This window comes from Mustelus asterias, chromosome 4 (assembly GCF_964213995.1).
Source record: "Mustelus asterias chromosome 4, sMusAst1.hap1.1, whole genome shotgun sequence".
Lineage (NCBI taxonomy): Eukaryota > Metazoa > Chordata > Chondrichthyes > Carcharhiniformes > Triakidae > Mustelus > Mustelus asterias.
Window position 1 is genome coordinate 152,101,021 of NC_135804.1, and position 27,113 is coordinate 152,128,133.

Consider the following 27,113-nt stretch of genomic DNA (forward strand, 5'->3'; position numbering starts at 1 on the left):
TGTGCCCACTAGACCATTCTTTTGTATTCCTCTATTCCCAGTCTGTTCATGTGGCTATCTAGATAAGTCTTAAACGATCCCAGCGTGTCCGCCTCAATCACCTTGCTTGGCAGTGCATTCTAGGCCCCCACCATCCTCTGTGTAAAATACGTCCCCCTGACATCTGTGTTGAACCTTGCCCCCCTCACCTTGAACCCGTGACCCCTTGTGTTCGTCACCTCCGACCTGGGAAAAAGCTTCCCACTGTTCACCCTATCTACCCCCTTCATAATTCTATACACCTCTATTAGGTCGCCCCTCATCCTCCGTCTTTCCAGGGAGAACAACCCCAGTTTACCCAATCTCTCCTCATAGCTAAGACCCTCCATACCAGGCAACTTCCTGGTAAACCTTCTCTGTACTCTCTCCAAAGCCTCCACGTCCTTCTGGTAGTGTGGCAACCAGAACTGGATGCAGTATTCCAAATGTGGCCCAACCAACGTTCTATACAGCTGCAACATCATATGCCAACTTTTATATTCTATGCCCCGTCCAATAAAGGCAAGCATGCCATATGCCTTCTTCACCACCCTCTCCACCTGTGCTGCCACCTTTAAGGATCTGTGGACTTGTACACCCAGGTCCCTCTGTGTCTCTATACTCCTGATGGTTCTGCCATTTATTGTATAGCTCCCCCTTACATTAGATCTACCGAAATGCATCACTTTGCATTTATCTGGATTAAATTCCATCTGCCATTTCTCCGCCCAATGTTCTAGCCTATCTATATCCTGCTGTATTCTCTGACAATGTTCATCACTATCCGCAACTCCAGCAATCTTTGTGTCGTCCGCAAACTTACTGGTCACACCGGTTACATCTTCCTCCAAATCATTTATATATATCACAAACAGCAGAGGTCCCAGTACAGAGCCCTGCGGAACACCACTAGTCACAGACCTCCAACCGGAAAAAGACCCCTCCACTGCTACCCTCTGTCTTCTATGGCTAAGCCAGTTCTCCACCCATCTAGCGAGCTCACCTTTTATCCCGTGAGATTTAACCTTTTGCACCAGCCTGCCCTGAGGGATTTTGTCAAACGCTTTACTAAAATCCATATAGACGACATCCACGGCCTTTCCCTCGTCAATCGTTTTTGTCACCACCTCAAAAAACTCAACCAAATTTGTGAGGCATGACCTCCCTCGTACAAAACCATGCTGTCTATCGCTAATGAGATTATTCAGTTCTAAATGCGCATATATCCTATCTCGAAGAATCTTCTCCAACAATTTCCCTACCACGGACGTCAAGCTCACCGGCCTATAATTACCCGGGTTATCCTTGCTACCCTTCTTAAATAACGGGACCACATTTGCTATCCTCCAATCCTCTGGGACCTCACCTGTGTCCAGTGAAGAGACAAAGATTTCTGTTAGAGGCCCAGCAATTGCATCTCTCGCCTCCCTGAGGAGTCTAGGATAGATGCCATCTGGCCCTGGGGATTTGTCTGTCTAATGTTTCCTAAAAAACCTAACACTTCCTCCCTTGTAATTGAGATTTTTTCTAACGGGCCAACACATCTCTCTGAGACAATACCAGTCAACATGTCCCTCTCCTTTGTGAATAATTAAGTGAGCATGTGCTCTGTTCGTGAACACAAGTGTGGGAGAGCACAAACATCTGTAACCAAAACAGGAGTAAAAGACTGAACTAAAGTATCTGAAATAAAACTGGCAAACTGCACCAATACTTTTAATTATTTGTTCACTGAAAACAATTTCTTTTAACATTACTAAACAAAACATGAGCCGAATTATAAACTGCTTTCCTTTATATCATATGGAAATATGAAAACCCAACCACATCAATTGGATTTTCCAAACTGTACGTACACAGCAGTAACTAAAGCCCTGGTTTTGCAGTCAACATTAATGATCTTTTCATTATTAAAATGAGGTGAGGCATCTTGTATAAAAATGTGACACTGAATGTGAGTAATTATATATATGTATGTATGTATATATAATATATACACACACACTAGTTTCATGCAGTAACACACCAATGTTTAAAATGACTGTGGAGCATTTTCAGTGATGCTAAACATATTGCTAAAATGTACACCAGCAGTGAAAGGTTTGTATAAATACCATAGTGCACTTCAGTCAATTGCAAAATCTCTCATGAAAGGAGTCTTATTGAGGCTGTAGATTAAAGGTGCAGAACTCCTGGCAGCCAATCTGCTTTCACATCTGAATATTAATGCTTCTTGCCATCTTGAAAACAGTTTCCAAAAGCGACAGTATTAATTCCATAATTTTGTGAGGCATCTCCAGAGGCAAATATAATTGAGAGTAACATGGATGCTCAGAGGTACAGTCACAGAAAATAATCTTCTCAGCACCTTTATGGTAAGCCTCACAAAATAAAGAGGAACCAATTTTGAACAAATTATGCTTGAGAACTTCCAGAGAACCACATCCGAACTAATAGTGTAGTGGTTACAGAAAATTCTGAGCGTGTTGTAATAGTAATGCATTAAAATTGGAACTTCCCCAATAGTATAAGCCTCCTGTGATTACATACAGAACTCACAAAAGCAGCATTGTAATATTAGGCTTTTGTTCATGGTACTTTAAGTCGTCTCAGCAATGAGGAGCTGGGTGAAGGTGGTAAAGGCAGCAGTTGCCGCTATAATAAACTTACAAGGAAAACAGGAATGATAAGGGGAGTGAAAGTTTTCTCCACTGCTCCATCTCCAAAGACAGAGGCAAAGTCCAAAAGATTGTTCAAGCTGGATTGGTTTCAGCACCATGTCTCTGGGTGTGCCATAGTCATTACATCACACAGGTTAGTGCAGGAAACAGCGAAGGAGATTCTGCTGGTTAGCAGTGACCTAAAAAAGCAGCGTTGTCTTTTGTAATTGGAAGATCAGTCTGGGGTGTAGACAGCTGCACTTGTTTTTTGCAAGCCAGTATTCCGAGTCTGATGTTGTTTTTTACATTTTTACACACACATTGATTGATAGACGACCTCTGTATTTTATATCTTCAGATTGAGTACGTTTAAAAGTTAAACTCCTTTGACTGAAGCTCTGTGGAAGGGTCAAAGTTGAAAGTTGCTCCAGGGGTAGCTTCAGGAATAAGGCAAGGATCTTCATCAATCTGTGCAGGCACAAAAATAGCAAATATCCAGTGAGCTGTTATCAAACCACAACCCCTCTCCCCCAAACACACGTACACAGTAAACACTAACCTGTAAACACTAAGTAGATAATGGAGATTCTGTAGATGTAGTGTATCTGGACTTCCAGAAAGCATTTGATGAGGAGCCACACAAAAGATTAATACACGAGGTAAGATCCCATAGAGTTGGGAGTAATATATTAGCTTGGATAGAAGACTGGCTAACCAACAGAATGTGGAGATGCCGGCGTTGGACTGGGGTAAACACAGTAAGAAGTCTCACAACACCAGGTTAAAGTCCAACAGGTTTATTTGATAGCAAACGCCACTAGCTTTCGGAGCGCTGCTCCTTCGTCAGGTGAGTGGGAGATCTGTTCTCAAACAGGGCATAAAGACACAAACTCAATTCTGTAAATTGAGGGATAGAAGGTACCATAGCCAACTTTGCAGATGACACTAAAAAAGGTGGGAAAGTGAGTTGTGATAAAATAAGCAATTTATAAATAGATATAGGATTGAGGCGGACTGAAAGATTGAGTATGTGGACATTAAGAAAGAGGATGTGTTGGAAATTTTGAATAGCATCAAGATAGATAAGTTGCTGGGACCAGATGGGATGTACCCCAGGTTACTGTGGGAGGCCAGGGAAGAGATTGCAGAGCCTCTGGCGATGATCTTTGCGTTGTCGATGGAGACGGGAGAGGTTCCGGAGGATTGCAGATGTGGTTCCTATATTCAAGAAAGGGAATAGGGATAGCCCAGGAAATTACCGACCGGTGAGTCTAACCTCAGTGGTTGGTAAACTGATGGAGAAGATCCTGAGGGACAGGATTCATGAACATTTAGAGAAGTTTAGTATGCTCAAAAGTAGTCAGCACGGCTTTGTCAAAGGCAAATCGTGCCTTACGAGCCTGGTGGAGTTCTTTGAAAATGTGACTCAACACATTGACGAAGGAAAAGCGGTAGATGTGGTTTACATGGACTTCAGCAAGGCGTTCGATAAGGTCCCCCATGCAAGACTTCTCGAGAAAGTGAGAGGGCATGGGATCCAAGGGGCTGTTGCCTTGTGGATTCAGAACTGGCTTGCCTGCAGAAGGCAGAGAGTGGTTGTAGATGGGTCTTTTTCTGAATGGAGGTTGGTCACCAGTGGAGTGCCCCAGTGACCTATTCTGGGACCCTTGCTGTTTGTCATTTTCATAAATGACCTGGATGAGGAAGTGGAGGGATGGGTTGGTAAGTTTGCCGACGACACGAAGGTTGGTGGTGTTGTGGATAGTTTGGAGGGATGTCAGAAGCTGCAGCATGACATAGGATGCAAGACTGGGCGGAGAAGTGACAGATGGACTTCAACCCGGATAAATGTGTAGTGGTCCATTTTGGCAGGTCAAATGGGATGAAGGAGTATAATATCAAGGGTAAGACTCTTAGCAGTGTAGAGGATCAGAAGGACCTTGGGGTCCAGGTCCATAGGACTCTTAAATCGGCCTCGTAGGTAGAGGAGGTGGTTAAGAAGGCGTATGGTGTGCTGGCCTTCATCAATCGAGGGATTGAGTTTAGGAGTCGGGAGATAATGATGCAGCTTTATAAGACCCTCATTAGACCCCACTAGGAGTACTGTGCTCAGTTCTGGTCGCCTCATTACAGGAGGGATGTGGAAATGATTGAAAGGGTGCAGAGAAGATTTACGAGGATGTTGCCTGGATTGGTTGGCATGCCTTATGAGGATAGGTTGAGGGAGCTCGGTCTTTCCTCCTTGGAGAGACGAAAGATGAGAGGTGACCTGATAGAGGTGTACAAGATGTTGAGAGGTATAGATTGGGTGGATTCTTGGGGGCTTTTTCCCAGGGCTGAAATGACTGCTATGAGAGGACACAGGTTTAAGGTGCTGGGGAGTAGGTACAGGGGAGATGTCAGGGGTAAGTTTTTCACTCAGAGGGTGGTGGGTGAGTGGAATCCACTGCCGTCAGTGGTGGTGGAGGCAAACTCGATAGGGTCTTTTAAGAGACTTCTGGATGAGTACCTGGGACTTAATAGGATTGAGGGTTATAGGTAAGCCTATATATAAGCCTAGGTAGGGACATAACCGGCGCGACTTGTGGGCCAAAGGGCCTGTTTGTGCTGTATTTTTTTCTATGTTTTATGTTCTATATAGATAGGTGAGTGGGCCAAAATTGACAGATGGAGTTTAACGTGGTTAAATGTGAGGTTGTCCATTTTGGTTGGAACACTTGGTACATCATAACATTCAGGGCTATGGGGTAAGTGCTGGCAGATGGGATTAGGTGAGAGTTCAGGTGTTTCTAACGTGTTGGTGCGGACTCGATGGGCCGAAAGGCCTCTTCTGCGCTGAATGATTCTATGCAATAGAAAGGCAAATAATTATCTAAACAGAGAGAAACTTCGGAGTGCTTTGATGCAGAGGGATCTGGGTGTCCTCATGTATAGAAATTAGAAGCAGGAGTAGGCCGTTCAGCCCTTTGAGCCTGCTCCACCATTCATTTTGATCATGGCTGATCATCAAATTTAATATCCTGATCCCACCTTCCCCCCCATATTCCTTGATCCCTTTAGTTCCAAGAGCTACATCTAATTTCTTCTTGAAATCAGACAATGTTTTGGCCTCAACTACATTCTGTGTTAGTGAATTGCACACACTCACCACCCACTGGGTTAACAAACTTCTCACCTCAGTTTTAAAAGGTTTACCCCTTATCCTCAAACTATGTTTCCTGGTTCAGGATTTCTCCCACCATTGGAAACATTCTTTCTCAATCTACCCTGTCAAATAGAATTTTATAAGATTCTATGAGATCCCCTCTCACTCTTCTAAACTCCAGTGAATATAATCCTAATCGACTCAGTCTCTCCTCATATGACAGACCTGCCATCCCAGGAATCAGCCTGGTAAACCTTTGCTGTTTTCCCCCTACAGCAAGAACATCCTTCCACAGATAAGGACAACAAAACTGCACACAATACTCCAGGTGTGACCTCACCAACGCGTGATGCATTTTGGTAGATCGAACCAGGGCAGAACTTACTCAGTTAATGGTAGGGCGCTGGGGAGAGTTTTAGAACAAAGGGATCTAGAGGTACATGTTCATAGCTCCTTGAAAGTGGAATCACAGGTGGACAGAGTGGTGAAGGCGGCATTCAGCATGCTTGGTTTCATTGGTCAGAACATTGAATACAGGAGCTGGGACGTCTTGTTGAAGTTGTACAAGACATTGGTACGGCCACACTTGGAATACTGTGTACAGTTCTGGTCACCCTATTATAGAAAAGATATTATTAAACTAGAAAGAGTGCAGAAGAGATTTACTAGGATGCTACCGGGACTTGATGGATTGAGTTATAAGGAGAGGCTGGATAGACTGGGACTTTTTTCTCTGGAGCGTAGGAAGCTTTGGGGTGATCTTATGGTGGCCTATAAAATAATGATGGGCATAGATCAGCTAGTCAATATCTTTTCCTAAAGGTAGGGGAGTCTAAACTAGAGGGCATAGGTTTAAGGTGAGAGGGGAGAGATACAAAAGTGTCCAGAGGGGCAATTATTTCACACAGAGCGTGGTGACTGTCTGGAACAAGCTGCCAGAGGTAGTAGTAGAGGCGGGTACAAGGTTGTCTTTTAAAAAGCGTTTAGACAGTTACAGGGGTAAGATAGCTATCGAGTGATATAGGCCAAACGTGGGCAATTGGCACTAGCTCAGTGGTTAAAAAAAGGGGCAGCATGGACAAGCTGGGGCAAAGGGCCCGTTTCCACGCTGTAAACCTCTATGGCTCTATCAAGGCCAACATACCATTTGCCTTCTTTACTGCCTGCTGTATCTGCACGCTTACTTTCAGCAACTGCTGCACGAGGACACCAAGATCTTGCTGAGTATCCACCTCTCAATTTACACCATTCAAGTAATAATCTGTCTTCTTATTATTGCTACCAAAGTGAATAACCTCACATTTATCCACATTATACTGCATCTACCTGGCACATGCCAACATTCTCAGCCTGTCCAAATCATGCTGAAGCATCTCTGCATCCTCCTAGATAACATCTAGGAGGATAATAGATAAATCTTTGAACAGTAAGGGAATTAAGGGTTACGGTGAGCAGGCGGGTAAGTGGAGCTGAGTCCACAAAAAGATCAGCCATGATGTTATTGAATGGCGGAGCAGGCTCGAGGGGCCAGATGGCCTACTCCTGCTCCCAGTTCTTATGTTCACCCTCTCACCCAACTTTGTATCATCTGCAAATTTAGAGATAATACATTCAGTTCCCTCTTCCAAATCATTAATATATAATATGAACAGTTTGGGTCCTAACACAGATCTCTGCGGAACCCCACTAGTTACTGACTGCCAATCAGAAAAAGACCCATTTATGCCAACTCTTTGCTTCCTATCTGCTAACCAGCTTTCTCTCCATCTCAAGCCATTACCTGCAATTCCATGTGCTTTAACTTTACATCGTAGTTTGTTACGTGAGACCTTGTCGAAAGCTGATGTTAGGCTCACTGGTCTATAGTTCCCTGTTTTCTCTCTATCTTCCTTTTTGAAAAGTGGGCTTACATTAGCTACCCTCCAATCTGTAGGAAAAGATCGGCAATGATCATATTGAATGGCGGAGCAGGCTCGAGGGGCCAGATGGCCTACTCCTGCTCCTAGTTCTTAAATTCTTATTCCAGAGTCCAAAGAATTTTGGAAAATAACCACCAATAGATCTACTATCCTATCTGCCAGGCGAGGGTCTGGCAGATGGAGTACAATGTTGTTAAATGTGAGGTCATCCATTTTGGTAAGAATAGCAGCAAAATGGACTATTATTTAAATGGTAAAAAATTGCAGCATGCTGCTGTGCAGAGGGACCTGGATGTCCTTGTGCAGGAATCTCAAAGAGTTGGTTTGTAGGTGCAGCAGGTAATTAAGGCGGCAAATGGAATGTTGGCCTTCATTGCTCGAGGGATGGAGTTTAAAAACAGGGAGATTATGTTGCAGCTGTATAAGGTGCTGGTGAGGCCACACCTGGAGTACTGTGTACAGTTTTGGTCTCCTTACTTGAGAAAGGATATACTGACACTGGAGGGGGTGCAGAGGAGATTCACTAGGTTGATTCCGGAGTTGAGAGGGTTGGCTTATGAGGAGAGACTGAGTAGACTGGGGCTATACTCATTGGAATTCAGAAGAATGAGGAGAGATCGTATGAAGGGAATAGATAAGATAGAAGCAGGGAAGTTGTTTCCACTGGTGGGTGAAACTAGAACTAGGGGGCATAGCCTCAAAATAATGGAAAGCACATTTAGGACTGAGTTGAGGAGGAACTTCTTCACACAAAGGTTGTGAATCTGTGGAATTCCCTGCCCAGTGAAGCAGTTGAGGCTACCTCATTGAATGTTTTTAAGGCAAGGATAGATAAATTTTTGAACAGTAAAGGAATTAAGGGTTATGGTGAACGGGTGGGTAAGTGGAGCTGAGTCCACAAAAAGATCAGCCATGATCTTATTGAATGGCGGAGCAAGCTCGAGGGGCCAGATGGCCTACTCCTGCTCCTAGTTCTTATGTTCTTATTTCCAGGGCCACTTCCTTAAGTACTCTGGGATGAAGATTATCAGGACCTGGAGATTTATCCACCTTCAATCCCATCAATTTCCCCAAAACTATTTCTCTCCTAATGCCGATTTCCTTCAGCTCCTCACTAAAACATGTTTCTCTCAGCACTTCTGGCACATTATTCATTGCTTCGTCTTCACAAAGGAAGACAAGTACAAATTTAATTCTTCAGCCATTTCTTTATTCCCCGTTATGAATTCTTCCATTTCTGATTGTAAAGGGCCTACATTCGTCTTTGTCAATCTTTTTCTCTTTACATACCTGTAGAAACTTTTACAGTCAGTTTTTAAGTTCCCCACTAGCTTACTTTCATACTCTATTTTTCCTTCTTCATCTTATTCATGAATCACAGTAAATGAGTATGCAGGTACAGCGGGTGATAAGGACGGCAAATGGAATTTTGGCATTTATTGCTAAAGGAATAGAATATAAAAGTGGTGAAGTGTTGCTGCTACTATTCAAAGCATTAGTGAGACCACACTTAGAAGTTTGCGTTCAGTTTTGTTCCCTTTACTTGAGGAGGGATGTAGTTGCATTGGAAGCGGTTCAGAGGAGCTTCACTAGATTGATTCAGAGATGAGGAATTTGTCGTATGAAGAGAGGTTGATCAGTTTAAGCTGATACACTCTACAGTTTAGAAGAAAGAGAGGAGATCTAATTGAGGGATATAAGATGCTAAAGGGGATTGACAGTGTGGATGCAGAGAGGATGTTTCCTCTTGTAGGACAATCTAGAATGAGAGGTCATAGTTTTAGGATAAGGGGTAGCAGATTTAAAACAGAAATGCGGAGAAATTACTTCTCTTTGTTAAATAAGTTAAGTGCCCATGGTGTTAAAGGTAAGATCCTGGCACGGATAGAGGATTGGCTGACTGACAGAAGGCAGAGAGTGGGGATAAAGGGGTCTCTCTCAGGACGGCAGCCGGTGACTGCCGGTGTGCCTCAGGGGTCAGTGCTGGGACCACAACTTTTCACAATATACATTAACGATTTGGAGGAAGGAACTGAAGGCACTGTTGCTAAATTTGCAGATGGTAGAAAGATACGTAGAGGGACAGGTAGTATTGAAGAAGCAGGGGGGCTGCAGAAGGACCTGGACAGGTTAGGAGAGTGGGCAAAGAAGTGGTAGGTGGAATACAACGTGGAGAAGTGTGAGGTTATGCACTTTGGAAGGAGGAATGGAGGCACAGACTATTTTCTAAATGGGGAAATGCTTAGGAAATCAGAAACACAAAGGAATTTGGGAGCCATTGTCAGTTGGCAGTTAGGAAGGCAAATTAAATGTTAGCATTCATGTCGAGAGGGCTAGAATACGAGAGCAGGGATGTACTTCTGAGGCTGTATAAGGTTCTGGTCAGACCCCATTTGGAGTATTGAGAGCAGTTTTGGGCCCCGTATCTAAGGAAGGATGTGCTGGCATTGGAAAGGGTCCTGAGGAGGTTCACAAGAATGATCCCTGGAATGAAGAGCTTGACGTATGAGGAATGGTTGAGGACTCTGGGTCCGTACTCGTTAGAGTTTAGAAGGATGAGGGGGGGATCTTATTGAAACTTACAGGATACTGCGAGGCCTGGATAGAGTAGACATGGAGAGGACGTTTCCTCTAGTAGGAAAAACTAGAACCAAAGGGACAACCTCAGGCTAAAGGGACGATCCTTTAAAAGAGAGATAAGGAGGAATTTCTTCAACCAGAGAGTGGTGGAATATGTGGAACTCTTTGCCCCACAAGGCTGAGGAGGCCAGGTCATTGAGTGTCTTTAAGACAGAGATAAGATAGGTTCTTGATTAATAAGGGGATCAGGGGTTATGGGGAAAAGGCAAGAGAAAAATATTAGCCATGATTGAATGGCAGAGCAGACTCGATGGGCTGAGTGGCCTCATTCTGCTCCTATGTCTTATGGTCTCTCAAAAGGTGGTGAATCTGTGGAATTCACTAAGTCAGAGTCCGGTGGATGCCGGGACATTGAGTAAATTTGAGGAGTAGACAGATTTTTATTTAGTAACAGGTTTGAAGGGTTCTGGAGAACGGGCAGGAATGGAGTTGAGGCTGAGATGAGATCAGCCATGATCGAATTAAATGGCAGAGCAGGCTCAAGGGGCTGAATGGCCTACATCTGCTCCTAGTTCTTATGTAATCAAGTCATACACAATAAATTCTGATTAAATTGACACAGCATAACACTGGCATCACTTTGTGGCATGATTTGTTGCTTTCACATTTTAGCAACTTGCAAAGAATTTAATCTATATTGAAATCACAATTACATTCTTTAAAAAGCATTCGACAATTGCACAAATCTTTCCGCTCAGCCTTAGTTGATTTACATAATCCATAATGGCAGCAAGTCTCAGAATATGACAAGAACAGGAGAAATTGCTATGACGACATGAAATGCACTGATGGAAGATGGATTGAAAAGGTGGTAGAAACCGATTCAAAGGCAAATACATATTTGAAGGAGAAAAATGTGCAGGGCTATGACGAAGGAGCAGGAGGATGGGATTAATTGGATGGCATTTTCAAAGAGCCAGCACAGGTGCAATGAACCAAATAGCCTCCTTCCATACTGCAGAATTCTATGATTAGATAATAGTGACTGCTATTCAGGCCAGCTTACATTATTCCATGATCAAGGATAACTTCATTTTTAGGAGTCTCACAACACCCGGTTAAAGTCCAATAGGTTATTTGGTAGCACAAGCTTTCGGAGTGCTGCCTCTTCATCAGGTGAGTGACTCCGAAAGCTCGTGAGTGACTCACCTGATGAAGGAGCAACGCTCCGAAAGCTCATGCTACCAAATAAACCTGTTGGACTTTAACCTGATGTTGTGAGACTTCTTACTGTGCCTACTCCAGTCCAATGCTGGCATCTCCACTTCATTTTTAGGAAAGATTAAGGCAAACAGCTTCAAATGTCATGCAGTTGATAGTTTGAAAAATTAACTTTGGTCCAACTAAATATGCAACAAAACTGACACCAACAGTATAAAATAACCGTGAAAAAGACAGGAATGTGAACCCAGTTTATCAACCTCCTCTACATCGTTTCCTCTCAGAATACATCACAATAACATGCAGGGTATTACTTAATCAGTAACTGAACAAGTAGCAAGGATAGAGAACACCACCTCCCCAGAAGAAATGAACATACAAATTAGGAGAGGAATAGGCCAATCACTCCACGTGATATCAAAAAATGACTGAAGGGACTGGATACTTCAAAGGCTACACGCCCTGCCAATATTCTGGTAATAGAACTTGTCATGTTACTAGCCAAGCTGTTCCATTCAGCTACAATGCTGGCATCTACTGGGCAATGTGGAAAATTACCCAGGTATGCCCTGCGCACAAAAGTAAGAGAAATCAAATTTGGCCAATTACCACTCCATCAATCAACTCTCAATTATCAGTAAAATGATGAAAGGGGTCATCAACAATACTATCAAGTGGCACTTAGTCAGCAATAACTTACTTGCACATGCTCAGTTTGAGTTCCACCTGAGTCACTCAGCTCCTTATCTCATTATAGTCTTGGTTCAAACACAGACATTGAGCTGAACTCCAGAGGTATCATAGAATCATAGAAACCCTACAGTACAGAAGGAGGCCATTCGGCCCATCGAGTCTGCACCGACCACAATCCCACCCAGGCCCTACCCCCACATATTTACCCGCTAATCCCTACGCATCTTAGGACTCTAAGGGGCAATTTTTAACCTGGCCAATCAACCTAACCCGCACATCTTTGGTAAGGTGAGAGTGACTGCCCTTGACATCAAGGCCGCATTCGACCAAGTGTGGCATCAAGGAGCCCTAGCAAAACTGGAGTAATGGGCATCAGAGGCAAACCCTCCGCTGATTGGAGTCATACCTGACACAAAGGAAGATGGTTGTGGTGGTTGCAGGTTAATCATCTCAGCTCCAGGACATCTCTGCAGGAGTTCCTCAGGATAGTGTCCTAGGCCCAACCATCTTCAGCTGCTTCATCAATGATCTTCCTTCCATCCTAAGGTCAGAGGTGGGGATGTTCGCTGATGACTGCATAAAGTTCAGACTCCAAAAATACTGAAGCAGTCCATGTTCAAATGCAGCAAGATCTGGACAATACCCAGGTTTGGGCTGACAAGTGGCAAGTAATATTCGTGCCACACAAGTGCCAGACAATGACTATCTCCAACGAGAGAGGATCTAACCATTGCCCCTTGACATTCAATGACATTACCATTGCTGAATACCCACTATCAACATCCTGGTGAGTGTCATGTCAGTGATAGGAAAACTATTGAAGAAAATTCTGAAGAAGAAAATTAATCTCCACTTGGAAAGGCCTGGGTTATTTCGGGATAGTCAGCATGGGTTTGTCAGAGGGGGGTCATGGCTGACAAATTTGATAGAATTTTTTGAAAATGTGATCGAATGTGTGAATGAGGGAAGTGCAGTTGGTGTAGTTCATATGGATTTTAGCATAGCCTTTGACAAGGTTAAAGCACATGGAATTCAGGGAAACTTGGCGAGATGGATCTGAAACTGGCTTAGTAATAGGACACAAAGGGTGGTGGTAAAGGGCTATTTCAGTAACTGGAGGCTGGTGTCCAGTGATGGACCACAAAGTTCAGCATTGGACCCTTGATATTTGTTACATACATAAATGATATAGGTGACAATGTGGGGGGAATGATAAGCCAGTTTGCAGCTGACACCAATATTGGTAGAGTGGTTAATAGTGAAGAAGGTTGTAGGTTACAGGGAGATATAGATGGGTTGGTCAGTTGCGCAGAGCAGTGGCAGATGGTATTTAACCCTGATAAATGCAAGGTGATGCACTTTGGAAGAAGAAACAAGACAAAGGAGTATTTAATGAATGGCAGGACACTGGGAGCTCAGGAGAACAGATGGATTTTGGGGTACTTATTCACAAATCCCTGAAGGCAGCAGAGCAGGTGAATAGGATAGTTAAGAAGGCCAATGGCACACTTGCTTTTATCAGTTGTGACATAAGAGTATAAGAGCAAGGAGGTAATGTTGGAGTTGTACAGAGTGTCAGTTAGGCTACAGCTGGAGTACTGTGTGCAGTTCTGGTCACCTCATTATAGGAAGGATGTGATAGTACTAGAGGGAGTACAGAGAAGGTTCACCAGGATGTTGCCTGGGATGGAGCATTTAAACTATAAGGTGAGACTGGATAGGCTTGGATTACTTTCTTTAGAGCAGGGAAGGCTGAGGAGGGACAGGATTGAGGTGTATTCGATTATAAGAGATATGGACAGGGTGAATAGGAAGCAACTGTTCCCCTTGGTTGAGGGGTCAAAGTTTTAGGGTAAGGGGCAGGAGATTCAGAGGGGATTTGAGAAAAAAATTCACTCAGAGGGTGGTGGGAATCTGGAATGCACTGCCTGAGATGGTAGTGGACGCCGGAAAACTTACAACCTTTAAAAGTATTTGGATGAGCACCTGAAACATCATAATATTCAAGGATATGGGATAAGTGCAGGAAAATGGGATGAGCGCGACTTTAATGGTAGATATTGTCGGTGCAGACTCGATGGGCCTTTTCTGCACTGTATACCTCTATGATGGGTAACCATCGGCCAGAAGCTTAACTGACTAACCATATAAATACAGTGGCTACAAGAACAGATCAAAGGTTAGTTAGATCAAATGTAACTTTTAAGGGGTATCTGGACAAATACATGAACAGGATGGGAATAGAGGGATATGGTCTCTGGAAGGGTAGGGGGTTTTAGTTCAGTCGGGCAGCATGGTCGGTGCAGGCTTGGAGGGCCAAAGGGCCTGTTCCTGTGCTGTAATTTTCTTTAATCTCTGTTAGGAATCCTGTTAGGAGTACCTTACCTCCTGACTTCCCAATGCCTGTCCACCATCTACGAGACGCAAGTTAGGAATGTAATGGAATATTCCCCTGGATGGATGCAGCTCCAACAACACTCAAGAAGCTTGACACCATCCAGGAAAAATCAGCCTGCCTGATTGCTATCCCTTCCACAAACATTCAATCCCTCCACCACCAATGCACAGTAACAGCCGTGTGTGCCATCTACATGATGAATTGCGGAAACTCACCAAGGTGAGTGCTGCCTAACTCCTTAGGCAGCACCTTCCAAACTCACGACTACTACCATCTAGAAAGCCAAGGGCAGCAGATGCCTGGGAACACCACCACCAGGAAGTTACCTTCCAAGTCACTCACTATCCTGACTTAGAAATATATCGTTATTCCTTCACTGTCATTGGGTCAAAATCCTGGAACTCCCTCCCCATCAGCACTGTGGGTGTACCCACACCTCATGCACTGAAGTAGTTCAAGATGACAACTCACCATCTCAAGTTAACTAGGGATGAGCAATAAATGTTGGTCTAGCCGTGACACCCACATCCCGTAAAAATGAATAGAAAAAAATATGTTACTCCCTACGCCACAAGCTCCCATTTCTTGCAGTAACCTTTGATGTGGCACCATGTCAAATTCCTTCTGGAAATCAAAATACACCACATCTACAGGTTCCCCTTTATTCACATTGCTTGTTACTTCCCCAAAGAACTCCAATAATAAAATTAGTCAAACTTGATTTCCCTCTCACAAAACCCTGTTGATTCTGCTTAATTAAACAGATTTTCTAAATACCCTGCCACAAGCTCCTTAATAATAGATCCTGGGATTTTCCTCATGACTGATTTTAAGCTAACTGGCCTGTAGTTTCCTACAATAGGTTCGTTTTGAAAATATTCTCACCTCCTCTCCACAGAAATAGTGGTCGATAATCTCATAGGCAAGTTTGTAGATATCCTCATTCTCATGTTGCTGCAGAGCTTCAATTTTTTCAAGTCCTGAGAAGTTCAGGTGTATTAAATATTTCAGTTCAGAGATACAAAGAGTTTAATCTTCAGGGGGTAATATTAAAAGCATCTCACTTACCTCCACACTCCTCTATCATTTCAACTAACGTATTAGTGTCAGAACCAGCCACCTTCAAAATATTATTTAGACCATCAAGGACCACCTGAATCACCTGAGGATCTTTCACACCGAGCAACTTACAGAAAGGAGGAATAACATTCTGCTGCACAAGGTATTCAACCTGAAAAGCAATGAATAAAAACTCAAGGTAAGAGATATCTACACGTGCACTCAATCCTCCACAACCTAAACTGAATTTGCTTTCAATGAACCTGCATTAATATGGCAACTTAATGCACCTTAGGATGTTCCACATACAATGCATTACTTGTTGAAGTGCAGTTATTTTTGTTGACGAATGTAGCAGTGACTGAGTGACCAATCTATCTGCTAGGTGATGTAAGATGAGAGGCCAAGGACTTCCATACATAGAAATTCCTGTTTTGGCTTGGAATGTCAAGGACCTTAAAAATCCCCTGAACAGATAGAATAAGCCTCAGCCTGGGGTCATGAAACTGATGTGGAGATGCCGGCGTTGGACTGGGGTAAACACAGTAAGAATTTTAACAACACCAGGTTAAAGTCCAACAAGTTTATTTGGTAGCAAATGCCATTAGCTTTCGGAGCGCTGCTCCGAAACTGGCCAAAGGAGATGTCAGAGGATGGTCAAGAAATGCTCTACAATTCTTGCTCAGTGCAGAGATCAGGATGCTACAGTTGTGGTCTGCCAGATAAATATAGTGAGCGAGATGGTTCCTCAGAAGACCGTAACAAGAGCCAAACTCATGGCAACACAGGTGGCTCAGCTGCACAGGAGGGGAAGAAGAAGAGTGGAAGAGCTATATCATGGAAGCAGATTCGATAGGTAGTCAATGGAGGGCAGGGTTGGGCATGAAATATTCCTGGGGACAAGGTGTTCAGGAGAGACAGGGAAGGAAGAAAGTGTGGGGTGGTTGGGGAGTGGCAGTATCGTTTAAAGATGGCATTACACTACTGGAGACAGGCCTTTATGTGACAGTAGATATGACTCCAGGATGGTATGTTTTCTCCCTGCTGTCAAGGTCGAGGGTGTCACAAAGCGACTGCAGGACATTCTTATGCGACAGGGTGAACAGCCAGTGGTTATGGTCCACGTTGAGACCAATGACATGGGTAAGAAAAAGGATAAGATCCAGCAAGCAGATTTCAGGGAGTTAGGAAAGGAATATAAAATCAGGACCTCAACAGCAGTGATCTCAGAGAGGTGGTTGTTTTAGTTAGCATATCTTCACACCCATACTTGTATTTTTTCACCCTTTGGCGAATAGTGGGGGAAGGATCCGGGGCTGATTATCAGCGTGTTGAACTGTGTGGAACACTCTTTCCGTGGCTGACCAGTTCTGGCAGAACCTGGAGCTTCTGGTCCAGCGGTAGGGGAACTATCCATCGCGTGACAAGGCCTCCGGGAGACAGTGGCACAGTGGTATTGTTGTTGCACTAGTAATCCAGAGACCCAGGGTAATAATCCTCTGGGGACCCAGGTTCGAATCCCACCAAGGCAAATCAACTGGAATTAAAAGTCTAATAATGACTATGAAACCATTGTCAATTGTCTTAAAAACCCAACTGGTTCACTAATGTCCTTTAGGAAAGGGAACCTGTCTACATATGACACCAGACCCACAATAACGTGGTTGACTTTTAAATGCCCTTTGAAATGGTCTAGCAAATGGCCGTGAATGTAGCCCAATCCATCACGCAAACCAGCCTCCCATCAATTGACTCGGAAAAGCAGCCAGCGTAATTAAGCACCCCATGCACCCCGGACATTCTCTCTTTGGGAAAAAGATACAAAGTCTGAGGTCATGTACCAGCCAACTCAAGAACAGCTTCTTCCCTGCTGCCATCAAACTTTTGAATGGACCTACCTCACACTAAGTTGATCTTGCTTTACACCCTAGCTATGTCTGTAACATTACATTCTGCACTCTCTTCTTTCCTTATCTATGTATGGTATGCTTTGTCTGTATAGCGCACAAGAAACAATACTTTTCACTGTATCCTAATGTGTGCCAATAATAAATCAAATCAAATCAAGCCAATAAGTTGTGTTGAATCACTACAAAGAAAACAAAAAGGAATGAAATCAGATGGACCACCTGGAATATTCCTAGGAGCAGGAGACAAAAACAACAAACTCATCCCTGTCAACCCTGCAAAGTCCCCCCACTAATAGCTTGGGGAGTGTGCCAAAATTGAGAGAGCTGTCTCAGAGACTAGTCATAGAACATAGAACATTACAGCGCAGTACAGGCGCTTCGGCCCTCGATGTTGCGCCGACCTGTGAAACTAATCTAAAGCCCATCTAACCTACACTATTCCAATATCATCCATGTTTATCCAATGACCATTTAAATGCCCTTAATCTTGGCGAGTCCACTACTGTTGCAGGCAGGGTATTCCACGCCCTTACTACTCTCTGAATAAAGAACCTACCTCTAACATCTGTCCTATATCTCTCACCCCTCAATTTAAAGCTATGTCCCCTCGTGCTAGCTATCACCATCCGAGGGAAAAGGCTCTCACTATCCACCCTATCTAATCCTCTGATCATCTTGTATGCCTCTATTAAGTCACCTCTTAACCTTCTTCTCTCTAACGAAAACAGCCTCAAGTCCCTCAGCCTTTCCTCATAAGACCTTCCCACCATACCAGGCAACATCCTGGTAAATCTCCTCTGCACCCTTTCCAATGCGTCCACATCCTTCCTATAATGCGGTGACCAGAACTGTACACAATACTCCAAGTGCGGCCGCACCAGAGTTTTGTTCACCTGCAACATGACCTCCTGGCTCCGAAACTCAATCTCTCTACCAATAAAAGCTAACACACCGTACGCCTTCTTAACAACCCTATCAACCTGGGTGCCAACTTTCAGGGATCTATGTACATGGACACCGAGATCTCTCTGTTCATCCACAAAACCAAGTATCTTACCATTAGCCCAGTACTCTGTAATCCTGTTACTCCTTCCAAAATGAATCACCTCACACTTTTCCACATTGAACTCCATTTGCCACCTCTCAGCCCAGCTCTGCAGCTTATCTATGTCCCTCTGTAACCTGCAACAACCTTCCGCACTGTCCACAACTCCACCGACTTTAGTGTCATCTGCAAATTTACTAACCCATCCGTCTACGCCCTCATCCAGGTCATTTATAAAAATGACAAACAGCAGTGGCCCCAAAATAGATCCTTGCGGTACACCACTAGTAACTGAACTCCAGGATGAACATTTCCCATCAACCACCACCCTCTGTGACATGAATATAGCTGAGGAGGACACTGGGTTGCAAGGGAGTAGAATAGACAGTATTACAGTTGATAAGGAGGATGTGCAGGATATTCTGGAGGGTCTGAAAATAGATAAATCCCCTGGTCCGGATGGGATTTATCCAAGGATTCTCTGGGAGGCAAGAGAAGTGATTGCAGAGCCTCTGGCTCTGATCTTCAGGTCGTCGTTGGCCTCTGGTATAGTACCAGAAGATTGGAGGTTAGCGAATGTTGTCCCATTGTTTAAGAAGGGGAACAGAGACTTCCCCGGGAATTATAGACCGGTGAGTCTCACTTCTGTTGTCGGCAAGATGTTGGAAAAAATTATAAGGGATAGGATTTATAGTTATTTGGAGAGTAATGAATTGATAGGTGATAGTCAGCATGGTTTTGTGGCAGGTAGGTCGTGCCTTACTAACCTTATTGAGTTTTTTGAGAAAGTGACCAAGGAGGTGGATGGGGGCAAGGCAGTGGACGTGGTATATATGGATTTTAGTAAGGCGTTTGATAAGGTTCACCATGGTAGGCTTCTGCAGAAAATGCAGATGTATGGGATTGGGGGTGATCTAGGAAATTGGATCAGGAATTGGCTAGCGGATAGGAAACAGAGGGTGGTGGTTGATAGTAAATATTCATCATGGAGTGCGGTTACAAGTGGTGTACCTCAGGGATCTGTTTTGGGGCCACTGCTGTTTGTAATATTTATTAATGATCTGGATGAGGGTATAGTTGGGTGGATTAGCAAATTTGCTGATGACACCAAAGTCGGTGGTGTGGTAGACAGTGAGGAAGGGTGTCGTAGTTTGCAGGAAGACTTAGACAGGTTGCAAAGTTGGGCCGAGAGGTGGCGGATGGAGTTTAATGCGGAGAAGTGTGAGGTAATTCACTTTGGTAGGAATAACAGATGTGTTGAGTATAGGGCTAACGGGAGGACTTTGAATAGTGTGGAGGAGCAGAGGGATCTAGGTGTATGTGTGCATAGATCCCTGAAAGTTGGGAATCAAGTAGACAAGGTTGTTAAGAAGGCATATGGTGTCTTGGCGTTTATTGGTAGGGGGATTGAATTTAGGAGTCGTAGCGTTATGTTGCAACTGTACACAACTCTGGTGCGGCCGCACTTGGAGTACTGTGTGCAGTTCTGGTCCCCACATTACAGGAAGGATGTGGAGGCTTTGGAGAGGGTGCAGAGGAGGTTTACCAGGATGTTGCCTGGTATGGAGGGGAGATCCTATGAGGAGAGGCTGAGGGATTTGGGATTGTTTTCGCTGGAAAGGCGGCGGCTAAGAGGGGATCTTATTGAAACATATAAGATGATTAGAGGTTTAGATAGGGTGGATAGTGATAGCCTTTTTCCTCTGATGGAGAAATCCAGCACGAGGGGGCATGGCTTTAAATTGAGGGGGGGTAGTTATAGAACCGATGTCAGGGGTAGGTTCTTTACCCAGAGGGTGGTGAGGGATTGGAATGCCCTGCCAGCATCAGTAGTAAATGCGCCTAGTTTGGGGGCGTTTAAGAGATCCGTAGATAGGTTCATGGACGAAAAGAAATTGGTTTAGGTTGGAGGGTCACAGTTTTTTTTTTTAACTGGTCGGTGCAACATCGTGGGCCGAAGGGCCTGTTCTGCGCTGTAATGTTCTATGTTCTATGTTCTGTCCTCTTACAGCTTGCAAATTCAAAGAACAAAGAACAATGCAGCACAGGAACAGGCCCTTTGGCCCTCCAAGCCCATGCCGCTCCCTGGTCCAAACTAGACCATTCTTTTGTATCCCTCCATTCCCACTCCGTTCATGTGGCTATCTAGATAAGTCTTAAACATTCCCAGTGTGTCTGCCTCCACCACCTTGCCTGGCAGCGCATTCCAGGCCCCCACCACCCTCTGTGTAAAATACGTCCTTCTGATATCCGTGTTAAACCTCCCCCACCTCACCTTGAACCTATGACCCCTCGTGAACGTCACCACCGACCTGGGAAAAAGCTTCCCACCATTCACCCTATCTATGCCTTTCATAATTTTATACACCTCTATTAGGTCACCCCTCATCCTCCGTCTTTCCAGTGAGAACAATCCCAGTTTACCCAATCTCTCCTCATAACCAAGCCCTTCCATACCAGGCAACATCCTGGTAAACCTCCTCTGCACTCTCTCTAAAGCCTTCACGTCCTTCTGGTAGTGTGGCTACCAGAACCAGTATTCCAAATGCGGCCGAACCAACGTTCTATACAACTGCAACATCAGACCCCAACTTTTATACTCTATGCCCCGTCCTATAAAGACAAGCATGCCATATGCCTTATTCACTACCTTCTCCACCTGTGACGTCACCTTCAAGGATCTGTGGACTCTGCGTATCTACACCCTTTATGGTTCTGCCATTTATCGTATAGCTCCCCCCTACGTTAGTTCGACCAAAATGCATCACTTCGCATTTATCTGGATTGAACTCCATCTGCCATTTCTTTGCCCAAATATCCAGCCTATTCCTTTCTAAATGCGCATACATCCTATCTCTAAGAATCCTCTCCAACAACTTCCCCACCACGGACGTCAAGCTCACCGGCCTATAATTACCCGGGTTATCCTTCCTACCCTTCTTAAATAACGGGACCACATTAGCTATCCTCCAATCTTCTGGGACCTCACCTGTGTCCAGTGACGAGACAAGGATTTGCGTCAGAGGCCCAGTGATTTCATCTCATCTCCCTGAGCAGCCTTGGATAAATTCCATCAGGCCCTGGGGATTTGTCAGTCTTTATATTCCCTAAAAAACCTAACACTTCCTCCCTTGTAATGGAGATTTTCTCTAACGGGTCAACACTCCCCTCCGAGACACTCCCAGTCAACACATCCCTCTCCTTTGTGAATACTGACGCAAAGTATTCATTTAGGATCTCCCCTACTTCTTTGGGCTCTAAGCATAATTCCCCACTTTTGTCCCTGAGAGGTCCGATTTTTTTCCTGACAACCCTTTTGTTCCTAACGTATGAATAAAATGCCTTGGGATTCTCCTTAATCCTGTCTGCCAAGGACATTTCGTGACCCCTTTTTGCCCTTCTAATTCCTCATTTGAGTTCTTTCCTACTTTCTTTGTACCCCTCCAGAGCTCCCTCCGTTTTTAGCTGCCTGGACCTAACATACGCCACTCTTTTCTTTTTGGCCAGTCCCTCAATTTCCCTGGTTATCCACGGTTCTCGAATCCTACCCTTCCTATCCTTTTTTACAGGCACATGCCTATCCTGCAGCCCTAACAACTGCTCCTTAAAAGACTCCCACATGCCAGATGTGGATTTACCCTCAAACAGCCTCTCCCAATCAACAGCTGCCAATTTCTGCCTAATCCCACTAAAGTTAGCCTTCCCCCAATCCAACACCTTACCCTTGGGACACAACTCATCCTTTTCCATCGCTATCCTAAAGCTAACAGAATTGTGGTCACTATTTGTCACATGTTCCCCTACCAACACTTTGAAGACCTGACCGGGCTCATTCCCCAGTACCAGGTCCAGTATAGCCCCCTCTCTAGTCGGGCTATCTACATATTGTTCCAAAGAACCTTCCTGTACGCATTTTACAAATGCCTCCCCATTCAGACTCCCAGCCCCACGCGATTTCCAGTCTATACCAGGGAAATTGAAGTCTCCCACTACAACAACCCTATTTTTCCTGCACCTATCCATTATCTCCTGACATATCCGTTCTTCCACTTCCCTTGGGCTGTAGTATACCCCCAACATAGTGACTGCGCCCTTCCTGTTTCTGAGCTCCACCCACAGTGACTCGTTACACGACCCCTCTGAATTGTCCTCCCTCTGCACCGCTGTAATATGCTCTCTAACTAATACTGCTACTCCCCCACCTCTTTTGGCCCCTCCTCTGTCTCGCCTAAAACACTTGTACCCCGGAATATTCAGTTGCCAATCCTGTCCAAGTCTCTGTCACCGCAACCACATCCAAATTCCTCGTAAGCATTAAGGCCCTAAGTTCGTCTGTCTTACCTGCTACGCTCCTTGCATTGAAGTAGATGTACTCCAGACCTCCAGGCCCAGTGAGGTCATCCTCCCCCAGAGTGCTCTTCTTCTTTGCCAGCCTGTTCCTGGCCCCAAGCTCGTCCCCAGCCTCTACACTTGGAGACATAATTTTTTGATCCCCACCCCCCTGCCATATTAGTTTAAACCCACCCGAACTGCACGAGCAAAACTCCCAGCCAGGATATTCGTGCCCTTCCAATTTAGTTGTGACCCGTCCTTCTTGTACATGTGCCCTCCTCTCTTGAAAACTTCCCAGTGATCCAGGAATATGAAGCCCTCCCTCCTGGACCAGTCCTTCAGCCAAGCGTTCAATTGTACTTTCTCCCTATTCCTAGCCTCACTGGCCCTAGGCATTGGGAGCAGCCCAGAGATTGCCACCCTGGAGGCCCTAATTTTTAGCCTATTTCCCAACTCCCTGAATTGCTCTCGTAGGATCCCCCTGTTCTTCCTATCTACGTCATTTGCACCAATGTGTACAATGACATCCGTTTCTTTATCCTCCCCTTTGAAAATGCCTCTTATCCATTCGGAGACATCCAGTACCCCAGCACCAGGTAGGCAGACTACCATCCTGGAGTCCTGTTCACACCCACAGAATCGCCTGTCCGTGCCTCTAACCGACGCGTCCCCCACCACTATTGCTCTCCTAATCCCTCCCTTTCCTTTCAGGGCCACAGAGCCTGACTGTGTGCCAGTGACCTGATCACTGTGGCTTAACCCTGGAGAGTCATCCTCCTCCACACTATCCAAAACAATATACCTGTTTTGGAGGGGGACAACCACAGGTGACCCCACCACTAATTGCTCACTCCCCTCCCCTCTCACACATGTCGTCGAGCCCTTCCTATTATGAGAGACAGCCACTGGAATACTCTCTGGTACGTTACCTTTATGACCTTTACTCCTCCTAACTGTGACCCACGTGTCTTCCCCGAGGCCCCGGTGTAACTACTTGCCTATAACTCATGTCTATTTGTCTCTCATTCTCCCTGACTAGACTAAGGTCATCAAGCCGCTGCTCCAGTTCCCTGACGCGATCCCTCAGGAGCTGCAGTTCCACGCACCTGGCGCAAATGTGAACCTCCGGGCGGCTAGGTGTTTCCGGGAACTCCCACATCCCACACCGAAAGCAACAAACTGGCCTCTCACTCATAGCTACCCTTTTCCTTTATAGGAATGGAAAAGAAAAAAAAACGTACCCCGCTTCGCCCTTTCCCCTGAAGCCCTGTGCGCCAAAGCCCTTACAGCTCACACTCTGCTCCCTGCTCACTCCACTGCCCGCTCCCGACGCTGCCCGCTCAAAAGTGCGGCCTGCTTTTAAACCCTCCAAAAACCTTCCCAGGCTTCTCCTGGGCCTACTTCCTGTTTTGGAAAAAAAACCCTCCGATTTTTAACACAAATTTAACTGAAAAATAAATAAATAAATCAAATGCATAAACACACTCCCTTACCCTCAGCCTGATCCAAATTCCTGATCCAAACCGCTAAATCACCCTCAATCCCATGCCTCCGTATCTTCTGCAGTAGCTTACCGTGGGGAACCTTATCAAATGCTTTACTGAAATCCATATACACATCAACCGCTTTACCCTCATCCACCTCTTTGGTCACCTTCTCAAAGAACTCAATAAGGTTTGTGAGGCACGACCTACCCTTCACAAAACCGTGTTGACTATCCCTAAGCAAATTATTCCTTTCTAGATGATTATAAATCCTATCTCTTATAATCCTTTCCAAAACTTTGCCCACAACAGAAGTAAAGCTCACTGGTCTATAATTACCAGGGTTGTCTCTACTCCCCTTCTTGAACAAGGGGACAACATTTGCAATCCTCCAGTCTTCTGGCACTATTCCTGTAGACAATGACGACATAAAGATCAAAGCCAAAGGCTCTGCAATCTCCTCCCTAGCCTCCCAGAGAATCCTGGGATAAATCCCATCCGGCCCAGGGGACTTATCTATTTTCACACTTTCCAGAATTGCTAACACCTCCTCCTTATTAACCTCAATCCCATCTAGTCCAATAGCCTGCATCTCATTATTCTCCTCGACAACATTGTCTTTTTTCTGCGTGAATACTGATGAAAAATATTCATTTAGCGCCTCTCCTATCTCTTCGGACTCCACGCACAACTTCCCACTACTGTCCTGGACTGGCCCTAATCTTACCCTAGTCATTCTTTTATTCCTGACATACCTATAGAAGGCTTTAGGGTTTTCCTTGATCCTACCTGCCAAAGACTTCTCACGTCCCCTCCTGGCTCTTCTTAACTCTCTCTTTAGGTCCTTCCTGACTAACTTGTAACTCTCAAGCTGCCTAACTGAGCCTCCACGTCTCATCTTTACATAAGTCTCCTTCTTCCACTTCACAAGAGATTCAACTTCTTTCGTAAAGCGCCAAGCAACAGCCTGACATAGTTATCCTCACGTAATCATACCTTACAGATAATGTCCCACCATCATCACCATTCCTGTCCTCTCTCATCGGCAGGACAGATTCAGCAGAGGTGGCGGCACAGTGGTATTGTGCCAGAAGCGAGATGCCCCAAGAGTCATCAACTCATAGAAACTAGGAGCAGGAGAAGATTATTCAGCCCTTCGAGCCTGCTCCACCATTCATAGCTGATCATCCAACTCAACAGCCTGATCCTGTGTTCCCCCCTTTCCTTTGGTCCCCTTCGTCAAGTACTATGTCTAAGCGCTTCTTGAAAACATTCAATGTTTTGGCCTCAACTGCTTTCTGTGGTAGCAAATTCCAAAGGCTGATTACTCTCTGTGTGAAGAAACTTCTCATTTCTGTCCTAAATGGGCTAGCCCGAATCCTCAGACTGTGACCATTGGTTCTGGACACCCCCACTATCGAGAACATCCTTCCTGCATCTACCCTGTCTAATCCTGTTAGAATTTTAAAAGGTTTCTACTCAAGTCCTCACAATTAAAATATATCCCAGTGAGGAAGAAAGATGGGAAGGGGGGTAAAAAAAAAGTTCAGTAGCTAAACAAGGAAGTCAAGGACAATATAAAGACCAAAACTAAGGTATACCATATTGCAAAGGCCAGTGGCAGACTAGAAGATTGGGAAATTTTCAAACATAAACAAAGGGATACTAAAAAAGGAATCAAGCAAATTAGCAAAATCTTCTCTCGGTATATAAAAGGGAAGAGAGTCGCTCGGGTGAATGTTGGTCCCTTGGAAGATGAAGCCGGAGAGTTAATAGTGAGGAACACTGAAATGGTAGAGATGCTAAATCAATACTTTGCCTCAGATTTCACGGTGAAGGACACTAGTACCATTCCTATAGGAACGGGCAAGTCAGGGGTAATAGAAAGGATAGAGCTTAGAACAATCAACATCGATAGGGAAAAGATACTCAGCAAACTATTGGGATTGAGGGTGGATAAGTCCCCCAGGCCTGATGTCCTACATCTTAGGGTATTAAAGGAAGTGGCGGCAGAGATAGTGGACCCATTGGTTATAACATTCCAAAATTCCCTGGACACGGGAAAGATTCCATTGGATTGGAAAAATGCTAACGTAACGCCCGTATTCAAAAAGGGAGGGAGGCAAAATGTGGGAAATTACAGACCAGTTAGTTTAAAAAGCAGGACCCCGGGGGTAGTAATCTCAGGATTGCTACCTGTGCCACGTGCCAGTGAGGGTAAGAGTAGGATGCTTGGGCGGATGAACACGTGGCTGAGGAACTGGTGTAGGGGGCAGGGTTTCAGATTTCTAGATCACTGGGACCTCTTCTGGGGCAGGTGGGACCTGTACAAGAGAGACGGGTTACACCTAAACTACAAGAACAAAGAACAAAGAACAGTACAGCACAGGAAACAGGCCCTTCGGCCCTCCAAGCCTGTGCCGCTCCTTGGTCCAACTAGACCAATCGTTTGTATCCCTCCATTCCCAGGCTGCTCATGTGACTATCCAGGCAAGTCTTAAACGATGTCAGCGTGCCTGCCTCCACCACCCTACTTGGCAGCGCAAGGGGACCAATATACTTGCAGGGAGGTTTGCTAGTGTTATTGGGGAGGGTTTAAACTAGATTTGCAGGGGGATGGGAACCAGAGTGCCAGAGCAGATAGTGGAG

The 27,113-nt window shown here is 44.9% G+C and overlaps 1 protein-coding gene across 4 annotated transcripts in view; it reads right to left on the minus strand.

Annotated features, from left to right (window-relative positions):
- Positions 1–1,700: 1,700 nt before the first annotated feature.
- LOC144493081 (importin subunit alpha-4-like) overlaps positions 1,701–27,113 on the minus strand; it is a 133,025-nt gene continuing 107,612 nt past the window's right edge. For all 4 annotated transcript variants that reach the window (XM_078211956.1, XM_078211955.1, XM_078211957.1 and 1 more), the window contains 3 exons: positions 15,703–15,865; positions 15,520–15,614; positions 1,701–3,146 (listed from right to left, as the gene is read on the minus strand). In XM_078211956.1, coding sequence (XP_078068082.1) covers positions 3,048–3,146; positions 15,520–15,614; positions 15,703–15,865 — 357 coding nt within the window. In that variant the 3' untranslated portion in view covers positions 1,701–3,047. The remainder of the gene's footprint in view (positions 3,147–15,519; positions 15,615–15,702; positions 15,866–27,113) is intronic.